Source organism: Tachysurus vachellii, chromosome 13 (genome assembly GCF_030014155.1).
Source record: "Tachysurus vachellii isolate PV-2020 chromosome 13, HZAU_Pvac_v1, whole genome shotgun sequence".
In the NCBI taxonomy this organism is placed as follows: domain Eukaryota; kingdom Metazoa; phylum Chordata; class Actinopteri; order Siluriformes; family Bagridae; genus Tachysurus; species Tachysurus vachellii.
In genome coordinates, this window is record NC_083472.1 from 965,934 (window position 1) to 979,028 (window position 13,095).

At 39.9% G+C, this 13,095-nt stretch overlaps 1 protein-coding gene across 1 annotated transcript in view; it reads left to right on the top strand.

Moving 5' to 3' along the window:
- The first annotated feature begins 538 nt into the window (after nucleotides 1-538).
- Nucleotides 539-13,095, top strand: part of LOC132856353 (cytosolic carboxypeptidase 4) — an 86,458-nt gene continuing 73,901 nt past the window's right edge. Inside the window, exon 1 of the mRNA XM_060885911.1 lies at nucleotides 539-911. Within this exon, the coding sequence (XP_060741894.1) occupies nucleotides 836-911 (76 nt within the window). The 5' untranslated portion in view covers nucleotides 539-835. The remainder of the gene's footprint in view (nucleotides 912-13,095) is intronic.

A 13,095-nucleotide genomic window follows, 5' to 3' on the forward strand; every position in this document is an offset into this window, starting at 1 on the left:
CAGGATTTTTAAATAACTAGTGAATAGCAGCTATGAGGAGTGAAGAGAAGTTAGCATGTTGGGTTGTATGTTAAATGTGTACGTAGACGTGCACTTATTAGTGTGTTATTTCTGCACCAACGTTGAAATTTGTGTATGGATCCAAGAGAATTAAGTGTACTGAGAAGTATGTGTGTGTGTGTGTGTGTGTGTGTGTGTGTGTGTGTGTGTGTGTTACTTTAGCCTGGTTTTTCTAGATGAGTTCCAGGCATGCCGTGCTATTCATACTTCACATGGACACACAACCATAGTAACACTCTCTCTCTCTCTCTCTCTCTCTCTCTCTCTAGTTTCTCTCTATCAGTGTCTCTCTCTGTCACTATAACACACTCTCTCTGTTCTTATCTATCACTTTCTCTCTCCATCTCACTCTTTTCCCTGCTTTCACATACTTCACATTCTTGACCTCTCTCTCTCTCTCTCTCTCTCTCTCTCTCTCTCTCTCTCTCTCTCTGTTTCTTCCTGTGTAACTGCCAGTGGGCTTGGTTCCACTACAGCATGGCACAGTTTCCCTCGTCTCACTGATGACAACACTCTTCTACACTGATTTATCGGTGCTTGATCTCGCAGGGTCACTTGTTCACGGTGCTGTTTGACCTTTGGCCTCCGTCCAACACACACACACACACACACACACACACATACCGAGAGAGAGAGTGAACAGGGGCTTGGACAGACTTGGAGGAGAGAAAGACCCAAACAAACCAGACAGAACTTTCACCACTGCTGCTGCTCTGGTTCGTGAATTCGATTGAGTTATTTCTGTGTTAATTCTGTGAGATTCCTGAGCGCAGTGATGTTCAGCTACGGCAGGCCGAGCGTCTTCACCTGGACCGGCACTCTCAGAGAGTGTGTTCATCATCCCACAGATGGTAAGCAATGCCACTTATTCTCACAATGCCTTCAATGCTCACAGCAAATCCTGCAGTGGACCACAGTGACGCAGAACTCAGCTCAGCGCTACACCACGTCTAATCCTGTACGTCTGACTCTTGAAGGAAACTCTCACCTGAAACACTTTTAGATGTTTATATCCAAATGTCTCTGATGTGATGGTTTCTCGGTTGATGTATTTTCGTTAAAATTGTTTTAAAGTTAGCGGCGTGAATGTAGGACTCAGAGTCCCAGAATGCAATGCTAATTCACGATGCTGAGTTACGGCAGAGACGCGACTCGGCTAGATCGCGATGTACAAGACGATGAGTGCGATGGACTTTAAATAGAAAGCGAAGAGATGGCGTTGTGGGTAATGTAAGAAACCGTTAACCAAATAAATATAGGGAGAAATTGTTTTAAATAGTCAACACTGGAATTCTGTTCTACAGTAAATCATGAAGAACACAATTTTATTATAAAGATATGCAAATGAAATATGCAAATCATTCGTGGAGTACCTGAAGCATGTTTATAGACATTTAGAGACTCAATTGTGTCTCAGAACAATTCATTGTCATTCACAACACTACAACAGATTCACAGCAACTTGTTTATGATCGGGGCGGAGTTAGGGTTTGTGGGCGGAGTTATGGGTTAGGGGTGGACTTACACAATTCACACAAATTCATTCATTCATTCATTCATCTTCTACCGCTTATCCGAACTACCTCGGGTCACGGGGAGCCTGTGCCTATCTCAGGCGTCATCGGGCATCAAGGCAGGATACACCCTGGACGGAGTGCCAACCCATCACAGGGCACACACACACACACTCTCATTCACTCACACAATCACACACTACGGACAATTTTCCAGAGATGCCAATCAACCTACCATGCATGTCTTTGGACCGGGGGAGGAAACCGGAGTACCCGGAGGAAACCCCCGAGGCACAGGGAGAACATGCAAACTCCACACACACAAGGTGGAGGCGGGAATCGAACCCCCAACCCTGGAGGTGTAAGGCGAACGTGCTAACCACCCAGTTCACACAAATTATTCTTCTTTATTCATATGAAATCTCTAAAAATCCAGCCTCACTGCTGTCACATGTCACACATTCATGAATATTCTCCATCAGATCAGGATCCAGTGTCAATGGTTTCCTTATTTCTCCAGCCCAGGATTAAGCTCCGCCCAAATCAACAACGGGACAAAAACTGATGATTTTAATCCTGCATTAAAAGATAATGATTCCAAAACAAGTCCATAAATGAACAAGAATAAAACTGGCTGATGTGCTGCAGTGGCTGAGCTGCATTACGTGATGAATATTTATAAACTAACACACGTGAACAAATGAACAGATATTTGGGAGGTTTTTATGCAGTTTGTCCACAGAAACAGTTACACAACTTCACTTAAAGTTAATGAATGAGGCCTGATTTTAATGAACACAAACATTACACATCTCCTGGCCAGTATGATTAGAGGATATTTTCATATTCATGAATTTTTGTGAATATTTATGAGAGTTTTTTCAGTAAAGGGACAGATTTTAGGCATTTTGGGGTACATGCTAATTGGAAAAGAAACAAATTTAAATAAAGGAAAAGAACAACATATACAAAAGCAAACATATCTTGTTATGTACGATAAACAAACAAACAAACAAACAAACAAACAAACAAAACAAACATTGTTTTGTAGACTGATGATACATTGGTAAATGTTGTGCATATTGTGTGGTTTATGTTTATAAGTAAACACACACACGCTCACACACACACACACACACACACACACACACACACACACACACACACACACACACACATTGCTGTAATATGAAGACATTTCTAGAAGCTCAGTGTCAGTGCCTGCTCTGTGACTGTTTATCAGTGAGTCTCTCTGTGTGTGTTATTGTTAGTGTGTGTGAGTTTGTGTGTGTCTATGAGAGTGTGTGTGTGTTTGAATGTGTGTGTTTGAATGTGTGTGTGTGTTTGAGTGTGTGTGTCTTTGAGTGTGTGTTCTTGTGTGTGTGCGTGCTTCAGTGTGTCTTTGAGTGTGTGTGTATGAGAGTGTGTGTGTGTGTTTGAATGTGTGTTTGAGTGTGTGTTTGGGATTGTGTGCGTTTGAGTGTGTGTGGGTTTGAGAGTGTGTTTTTGTGTGTGTTTGAGTGTGTATGTGTTTGTGTGTGTGTTTAAGAGTGTGTGTGTTTGTGTGTGTGTGTTTGTGTGTGTGTTTGAGAGTGTGTGCATGTGTGTGTGTTTGAGTGTGTGTGTGTTTGAGAGTGTGTGTGTTTGAGAGTGTGTGTGTTTGTGTGAGTGGTGTGTGTTTGAGAGTGTGTGTGTGTTTGTGAGTGTGTGTGTTTGTGAGTGTGTGTGTTTGTGAGTGTGTGTGTGTTTGAGAGTGTGTGTGTTTGAGAGAGAGTGTGTGTGTGTTTGAATGTGTATGTGTTTGTGAGTGGGTGTGTGTGTTTGAGAGTGTGTGTGTGTTTGAGAGAGAGAGTGTGTGTGTGTTTGAATGTGTATGTGTGTGTGTTTGAGAGTGTATGTGTTTGTGAGTGTGTGTGTGTGTGTGTGTGTGTTTGAGAGTGTGTGTGTGTGTGTGTGTGTGTGTGTGTGTGTTTGAGAGTGTGTGTCTGTAATGGAAAGCCAGACACATTTTGCTCTGTGCTTTTGATGCCGTTTCCATGGCGCTGAGGCGATGTTCTCTGGTCAGAGGATCACGTTAGTGTTCTATTATAAGTGTGAGTGAGAGCCGAATCTGGACCCTTCATCTTTCCACTACTATATCACTCTCCTGTCCACTTGCTCTGGCTTTTATCTCCTTCTGTCAGTGAGTGCTGGCTGTAACGGACCACTTCAGACTCTCTCCACTGTGGCATGATCACAGATCCATGGTGTGTTAAAGGAGCTCCTGTTCATCATGTGTTCAAAAATCACACAATCAAACCTGCTGTTATTAATGTGTTCTAAACTGGATATGACTTTCATCTGTAACTTTCAATCTTCATCACTGCTTGTGTGTTAAAATGATTTCTTCCTTAAAAACATTCTTTTTTATTTTATTATTTAAAAATCTTCTTCTTGTTTTAAAACATTTAAAATCCAATTCTACGCATTAAATCCATACATTAAAGGGAATTCCTTTCCTTTTTAGGTGATTATTTATACAGATATTTAATGTGCACTGTAGGTTTTTCAACATTGTTGCTCTGTTCATTCATTAGTGAATTAAAGGTGAGGTCTCCGTTGTTTAAGAAACGCTTCAGAAAACTGATTCGGGACGACAAACAAAACAAATACAAAACTAACGTTTAGCCAATGAGCAGAAAGGGGCGGGGCTTGTCGATATGGGCGGAGAGAGTGTTCAGTGCGCATGTGTGACATTAGCAGAAAGCGGTTTTAACATTGACATGGAGGATAAAAACAAAGAAAGAAAGAGAAGAAAGACTTACGATAAGGTAAGAAGTAGGACGTGTTAATATAGGATCAGCTTTCCAGCGCTGGAGAGAACTGAAGGAGCAGGAAGTTGGTCACATATTCACAGATTGGAGTTTCCTGAGTCAATAACTCCTGAGCTAAACACTGTTACTACACAAATAACACCGTGTTATTATTCACTGTGTTTTGTGTAGTAACAGTGTTTAACTCAGGAGTTATTGACTCGGGAAACTTCAATCTGTGAATATGTGACCAACTTTACTTAAGACGCCGAGGCGCTTTTTTCCTTCTCGATAGGTGAGTAACGTTGGTTTTGTTTTGTTACACAGAACTAATATATGTCTTTGTCCTTTACATGATTATGCTTGTGTGTCATTTTTACTTGTTTGTTTATCTACAATCGTATTGTTCTTCACTTCAGCTATGATAAAGACACATTTCTTTCCGTTAGTCGCCTGGGTTACGTATGTATGTGTGGGCGGAGCTATCAATACAGGGGTGGGACCCATTTGGGTTAGGGGCGTGTTTGTTTTGGTGATTTTATATGTCAACATTGGCTTTCAAACAACGGAGACCGCACCTTTAATTATTTTGAATTAATGTCACATTACTTTTGTTTGTATACATTTTAATCACAGATTCATGCTTTTTGGTTGAAAAATTAAAAGTTATAAATGCATTTCATTTTTTAAACAAACTAATAGTTTTACTTATTCATTTAACAACAAAATAATAAAACATTTTGTTGATTAAAATGCATTAAAATGATTATTAATAATATTACTGATTTGTGTTAAGTTACACAAAAAAGTAATTTATGTTTATTTCATGTTTAAAGTTTATCGAAGCATTTAAAAATAAAAGGACTTTTATAATGATTATTAGAACGATACAGATTTTATTTTTGTTGTTAAACACAATACAAAGTTGTTTTTGACAGCCATCAGTAAGCGAACACCGAGCGAGCGAACGTCGCTGTCCTGTAGCTCTAAGTGTATCATCACTACATGGATCCTGATTTATTTGCTCCAGTGCCTCAGGTGTCAATGCCAATCAAGCTCCTCATTAGAATATCAGGCCACACCCTCTTCAACAGCTGATAAGTGCATTAAAGGCCAAAGCAGAGTGCAGTTAATGTGCAGTAGAGGAAAAACAAACATGCTTCTCTGGGGCTATTTTAGATTCTGCTCTTTCCCACATGGCATTTAAACATTTGTCTCATTTCTGCCACGTGGAGCTTTAGGAAGCTTAAACGCTAAAGCTCGAGGATTTACTGATGCCACACTGCACATGAAATACGACCTGGAGGAAAAAAGCTCTCGCACTCGTGGCATGGAAATGTTCAGATTTCGTCAGCTATCAGAAAGAAAGGAGAATGTTTAGTGAGAAAAGAGTCGCTTAGCCTGAGACACGTCACATCACAGCTACTGATGATAATTAGAGAGTCAAGGAATAAAATATTACTCTGATTTTCTATCCTGATTCATTCTCTAACAGCAGCGCAGCTTTATATTAATGCACATGATCTAATGCATCAACGTTTCCATAGCAACAGGGACAAAGTTTTCTGCTAACATTAACGTGGTGAAGGAGTCTCCAGTGTGAGGAGTTGTGGGTGTGTGTATGTGTGTATGTGTGTGTGTGATGTGCTGAAGGAGTCAACAGTGAGAGGAGATGTGTGTGTGTATGCATGTGTGTGTGTATGTGTGTGTGTGTTTGTGTGTGTATGTGAGAGAGAGATGTGTGTGTGTGTATGCATGTGTGTGTATGTGTGTGTGTTGTGTGTGTGTGAGAGAGAGAAAGAGAGAGATGTGTGTGTATGATGTGCTGAAGGAGTCTCCAGTGTGAGGAGATGTGTGTGTGTGTGTGTGTGTGTGTGTGTGTATGTGTGTGTGTGTGTGTGTGTGTGTATGTGAGAGAGAGAGAGATGTGTGTGTATGATGTGCTGAAGGAGTCTCCAGTGTGAGCTCTAGAGTTAAAGCTGGACCTTGAAGTTCTCCACATCTCCACAGAGGAGTTCCTCCTTCTCTGTAACACATTAAACAAGCTGTGTGTTTTGTTGTTGTACTAAAAGTCTGATGAGGAACCAACTTTAAGTTTAACTCCAACTTTAAACAGATAAAATTATAACTCATTCTTTAAAGGAGTTTACACTTCAGTTACTGGTAAAGTAAACACAGCTGTTGGCTGTGAAACGTGTGTGTGTGTGTGTGTGTGTGTGTGTGTGTTGTTGCTGTGTGAGATCATGCTGCTTTTCCTAGAGAACACAATGAGTCTGTAGGATTTGGAGTAAATCTCGTCTGAGCCTGAGTTCTGTCTCCCAGTTTAACTCTCTAAGTTCCTTCTGAAGTTCAAGGTTAAGTCTCATTTCTTCTCCACAAAGATACACACACTTTCACACACATTCACACACATTCACGCACACATTCATGCACACATTCACACATTCACACACACTTTTACACACACATTCACACACTTTCAAACACACTTTTACACACTTTTACACACACATTCACACACATTCACGCACACATTCATGCACACATTCACACACATTCACACACACTTTTATACACACATTCACACACTTTCAAACACACATTCATTCACACACACATTCACACACACTTTTACACACTTTTACACACACATTCACACACATTCACACACACTTTTACACACACATTCACACACTTTCACACACACATTCACACACTTTCAAACACACATTCACACACACATTCACACACACATTTACACACTTTTACACACACATTCACACACTTTCACACACACACATTCACACACATTCACACACATTCATACACACATTCACACACATTCACACACACTTTTATACACACATTCACACACTTTCAAACACACATTCATTCACACACACTTTTACACACTTTTACACACACATTCACACACATTCACACACACTTTTACACACACATTCACACACTTTCACACACACATTCACACACTTTCAAACACACATTCACACACACATTCACACACACATTTACACACTTTTACACACACATTCACACACTTTCACACACACACATTCACACACATTCACACACATTCATACACACATTCACACACATTCACACACACTTTTACACACACATTCACACACTTTTACACACTTTTACACACACATTCACACACTTTCACACACACATTCACACACACATTCACACACATTCATATACACATTCACGCACACATTCACACACATTCACACACACTTTTACACACACATTCACACACTTTCAAACACACATTCACACACACTTTTACACACTTTTACACACACATTCACACACTTTCACACACACATTCACGCACACATTCACACACACATTCACGCACACTTTCACACACTTTCACACACACATTCACACACTTTTACACACATTCACACACATTCACACACACTTTTACACACACTTCCACACACACATTTACACACTTTCACACACATTTACACACACATTTACATACTTTCACACACATTTACACACTTTCACACACATTTACACACTTTTACACACATTCACGCACACAATCACAACCAGACACATTCACACACTTTCACACGTTTCCACATTTCCATTCTCCAAAATTTAAACTCATCATATTAAGTAACTGTTTTGCATTAAAATAAGTTTTTATAGTTTCTACTTCAGATTGTTGATCACAAGCTGCACACCGTCTCGTGTCAGCAGCAGAGACAAACATCACAAGTCCACACGTTATACAGATCTCCTGTAGAAGGGAAATTCAACCGATACCAATGTTAGTAGCCAGAAGCTGTAAGAAGCCAAAGGCAGAGTTTGACACACAGACGAAACATTTTACATTTAATATCGATCCTAAATGAATTCTGTCTGATGAGGGTCAGGTGTCTGCGTCTGTCCGTCCTCTGGACCGGGGGCCGCCTCAGGATGGCGTGATTTACTGTGTTTTTTTAAATGGAATACTGTGAGTGTCAGGCCTGGGAGTGGGAGGTTCCCGAGGATGCCGCGCTCCGGGTCCAGCCGTATCGTGTGATTCAGAGGCGTCTGTGGAATTTGGCCTTTTTCCAGATCGAGCCTTGGATCCGTTACGGAGACGATTGAAGCTTTTATAGGATTAAAGGAGGGCAGCATGACACAGGCATGTTAAAGAAGAGTTTAAAGAGCAGCACATTATTACATTAGCACAGTCAGTGTGGGAGGAGGATGACAGGCGTGATGACACCACAGTATGATGAGAAACACTGAGACGCAAATCTGAAATCCTTTAATTACATAACATTCATTTAACACTGAAATACTTTATTCAGAGTTCACTAACATCACAACACTTCATATAAAAACATTACAGCTGTCTTTTTTTACATTGTGGGATTTTACTGCTGTAACTATGATGTGTGTATGTATGATAACTACACTGACATTAGCATTTAGTTACATTTATTAAAGGTGGGGTCTCCGTTGTTTTAGAAATACTTCAGAAAACTGCGTTGGGCCGCCAAACAAAACAAAAACAAAACTAACGTGTAGCCAATGAGCAGAAAGGGGCGGGTCTTGTCGATATGGGCGGAGAGAGTGTTCATTGCGCATGTGTGACATTAGCATTAAGCGGTAAATCAATCAATACACTTACTTGCGTTACTGCAAGTCTTTGTGCCTGAAACATGTGCACATGCTCCGTCTTCTGCTTCCATGTAATCGTCAGACCTCTGCCTCTGACATTAGCTCTGCCTCTAACATTAGCTCTGCCTCAGGTTCTTGGTGTTGACCGTCTCCTTCCACGTGAAACAGAGCTAAACCTTTCACGGTACAACACACAGTACTATAAATACACATTTGTATTACCATAGTGTTACTCATTGTGTTCATTTACTGATAAAAATATCCCCTCGGTCAGCCGCCCCAACAGGTTCAGCCATTATACTTGTCTGGGTTATACTTGTCTGGTGTATGTGTGGGGCGGAGCTATCAAAACGGGGTGGGACCCATTTGGGTTAGGGGCGTGTTTGTTTTGGTGAGCTCATTGTTTTGGTCAACATTGGCTTTCAAACAACGGAAACCCCACCTTTAACTTGTAGATACATTTGACTACATTTTGTATCATGTGGCTCGATTTTGTTACAACTGACAGAGCGGGATTACCATGACAACCAGGTAAAGAGACAGAGAGAGACAGAGAGAGAGAGTTAGAGAGAGAGAGAGAGAGAGAGAGAGAGAGAGACACAGAGAGAGAGAGAGAGAGATAGAAAGAGAGAGAGAGAGAGAGAGAGAGAGAGAGACAGAGAGAGAGAGAGATAGAAAGAGAGAGAGAGATAGAAAGAGAGAGAGACAGAGAGAGAGACACACACAGAGAGAGAGAGAATGAGAGAGAGACAGAGAGAGAGAAAGAGAAAGAGACACAGAGAGAGCGAGAGAGAGAGAAAGAGAGAGAGAGAGAGAGAGACAGAGAGAGAGACAGAGAGAGAGAGAGAGAGAGAGAGAGAGAGAGAGAGAGAGAGAGAGAGAGAGAGAGAGAGAGATAGAAAGAGAGAGAGAGAGAGAGAGAGAGACAGAGAGAGAGAGAGATAGAAAGAGAGAGAGAGATAGAAAGAGAGAGAGAGACAGAGAGAGAGACACACACACAGAGAGAGAGAGAATGAGAGAGAGACAGAGAGAGAGAAAGAGAAAGAGACACAGAGAGAGCGAGAGAGAGAGAAAGAGAGAGAGAGAGAGAGACAGAGAGAGAGACAGAGAGAGAGAGAGAAAGAGAGAGAGAGACAGAGAGAGAGAGAGAGAGAGAGAGAGAGAGAGAGAGAGATTAATTTAGAAGATGGTCATCAAACACTGCTTTTAATTCTCTTCATTAAAAAGGAGGAAAAAGACGCCTCCTAGCCGGAGAAGCTGATTTTTTCTCAGATCTTTGTGTTAACGAAGCGTAATACTCGATGATGATTAGAACGAAGCCATTAAATTGTCGCTCGTGTCCTGTGAATGGAAAATAGCGTAATTCAGGGAAGAGTGGGTCGTTAACTAGCTTATCATCTGCTAATGTGAAAGGGGGAGTTGAGCTGAAATTACATTTATCATTTTATTATCAGACTCTCTTATTATCAGCGAGACCTCGTAATCAACCCCGAGAAATCACTGGCACAATGGATTCTCCTCTGCGTCTGAACGCCAGGTCTAATTGGAAAAGAATGGACCATTATCCAGTTAATCTCACACAGTAATTTGGTTCTCACTGTTAACGAGACGAGAGAGAGGAGCGTCGCCGTAGCGTTCAGTCGTAATGTGATCGTACGCATTAAGCACACAAGCATCATTTCCTTCCTTCCTTTCTTTCTTTCTTTCTTTCTTTCTTTCTTTCTTTCTTTCTTTGTGTGTGTGTGTGTGTGTGTGAGAGAGATCAAGTGAAAAGTCACATTTTTATTTATTAAAAAATGGCACATCAGAATTTTACCTGTGAACACACTGTTACTATGGAAACCATAGTGTATCAGAGTGAGTACATGAATATAAACCTGATGTACAGTCAGAGCTGCTGTTAGAGAGAATTAATCACCACCTGAACACCAATCAGAGAGCAGAACTTCTGGGTACAAACAGTAAACCTCTCTCTCTCTCTCTCTCTCTCTCTCTCTCTCTCTCTCTCTCTCTCTCTCCCCCCATCATCCCCCTTCTCCTCCATCTACTCTCTGATTTATGTTTTCAGTCCCCTGCTCCCTCGGTCTGGCCTGAGCTTTGAGAATGGAATATCAGCTCTTTATCATCAGTAGTACAGCGTCTGCTTACAGCCTCTGTTGCATGTCTATATTTAAGCAGATGTATAGAGTTGCAGTGGAGGAATGGTGCAGCCCCTCTGTGGTAATCAGACATTTACAACACTAATCACTCAGATCAGATTCAGACTTGTTCTCTGACTGACTTCAAACTTCAGCACTTTAACTTCAGCAAACGTCTACACTTATAACCTCATGCTTAACACTTTCCTTTAAAATATTCCATAAATCACAAGTCACACAGTGGAGAACATTGCTTTACATTCCCTCTGAAATACTGTACAGCTGGAGTATCCTCATCTCTCAGAGGACCTGGTGGAAAACATGCAGGAGATCAAAACCTGGAGCATCATAAGCTCTTTGGAGAATAGTCCCTAACCTATTTACACCAAATTAGCAGAGCGTTTCACAGGATCTGTGCAAGCTAGAACTTTAAATTAGCCTTGTGAACATTTTCACAGGCCAAGTGAAACTTTACACTAAACCTTAGACTAGGGTTAGGGTTAGGGTTAGACCATGTTAGAGAACCTTTACATGCACATAGATAACCTTTAAGGCAACTTAATAAAACTTTACGCTAGCTCTGCAAACGTTTCCATGTTTATAGTGAAACTTTACACATAATGTGAAGCTTTACAAAAAAAGTAAATCCTTTAATAAGCTTTTTCACTTGTTTCACGTTAACTGATTAAACTTTTACACTGGCTCCATAGAACTTTACACTAGTTTAACACACTTTTACATGGACATAGCAAAACTTTACACTTTGCTCATTGAAACTTTAGACTCAGTGAAGGTTTACAGGCTCAAGAAACCTTTACAGATGAAAAAACTTTTACTTTACACAACTTTACAAACCATTTTACTGACTTAGTGGCATTACACTGTCTCACTGACAGATGACGAGACCTAATAAAAGTTTTATACACACAATAATAAACAATTATTGTGGCTCGACGAAACTTCACACTAGCCAAAAAAACGTTCTCAAATTCTTGAGCCTGAGTTGAGTTTTAGACTAGTGAGCTTTATGATCACTTACTAAACCTTTACACTAACTCATAAACTCGGCTAAGGAAACTTTACACTACTTTAATCCTATCAAACATTTCATAAAATAAGTAAACTTGTTTAACTCAGGGGGAAGTTTTACATCTATCCATTAAAACTTTACTCTTTACATCAACACAGGACACTTTTAAATGCTCTCCATAAACCTTTACACTAGTGTTACACTAGTGTTAGAGAAACTTTACATGTCCTGGATTTACAGGAATGAACTCTACACAAACTCAATCCAAACGGAACAAATAAACTGATATCAAATAAATATAAATAAACAACTAATTGTAAAAATGCACCAATTTTTTGACTGTAAATTTTTATTCACTTTCCGTTTTAAAGTATTTTATTTTTTAAATTTCACAAGAAAAATAAAACAAGGATAATTTTCAGTTGTGAAATTGGGAAATATCATGATAACGATGTTGTAGTAATAACAATAATAATTCTGAGTTCTGAATCAGTACATTTTCTATTTCAGCTGCTGAAGAGTTATAATTGAACACAGCTTTAAAACAGAACTCTGTTCTCCTGAGTGACGTGGACGTGACGGCGAGAGAGAGAAATTTGTGCTAATTACATTAACACACAAGTTTAACCCTTTGAGAAGTGGATGAGGTCAAAGTTGGATCTAAAAACACTTAAGATATTTTAGTCATTTATTTTTTAAAATCAAACAATTAATTCGATTTGAAAATCTGACAATTATAAATGAAATCATAATGTGAATTAAAACTTAATCTAAATAATATAATTAATGAATAATTAGTGCAAATAAACTGTGATAAAAACAAATAAACATTGTTGATGTTATTGGCCACTAACCTAGTCTTAGCCCCGCCCACACAAAACTAGACCTGGCCCTGGATTAAAACGATA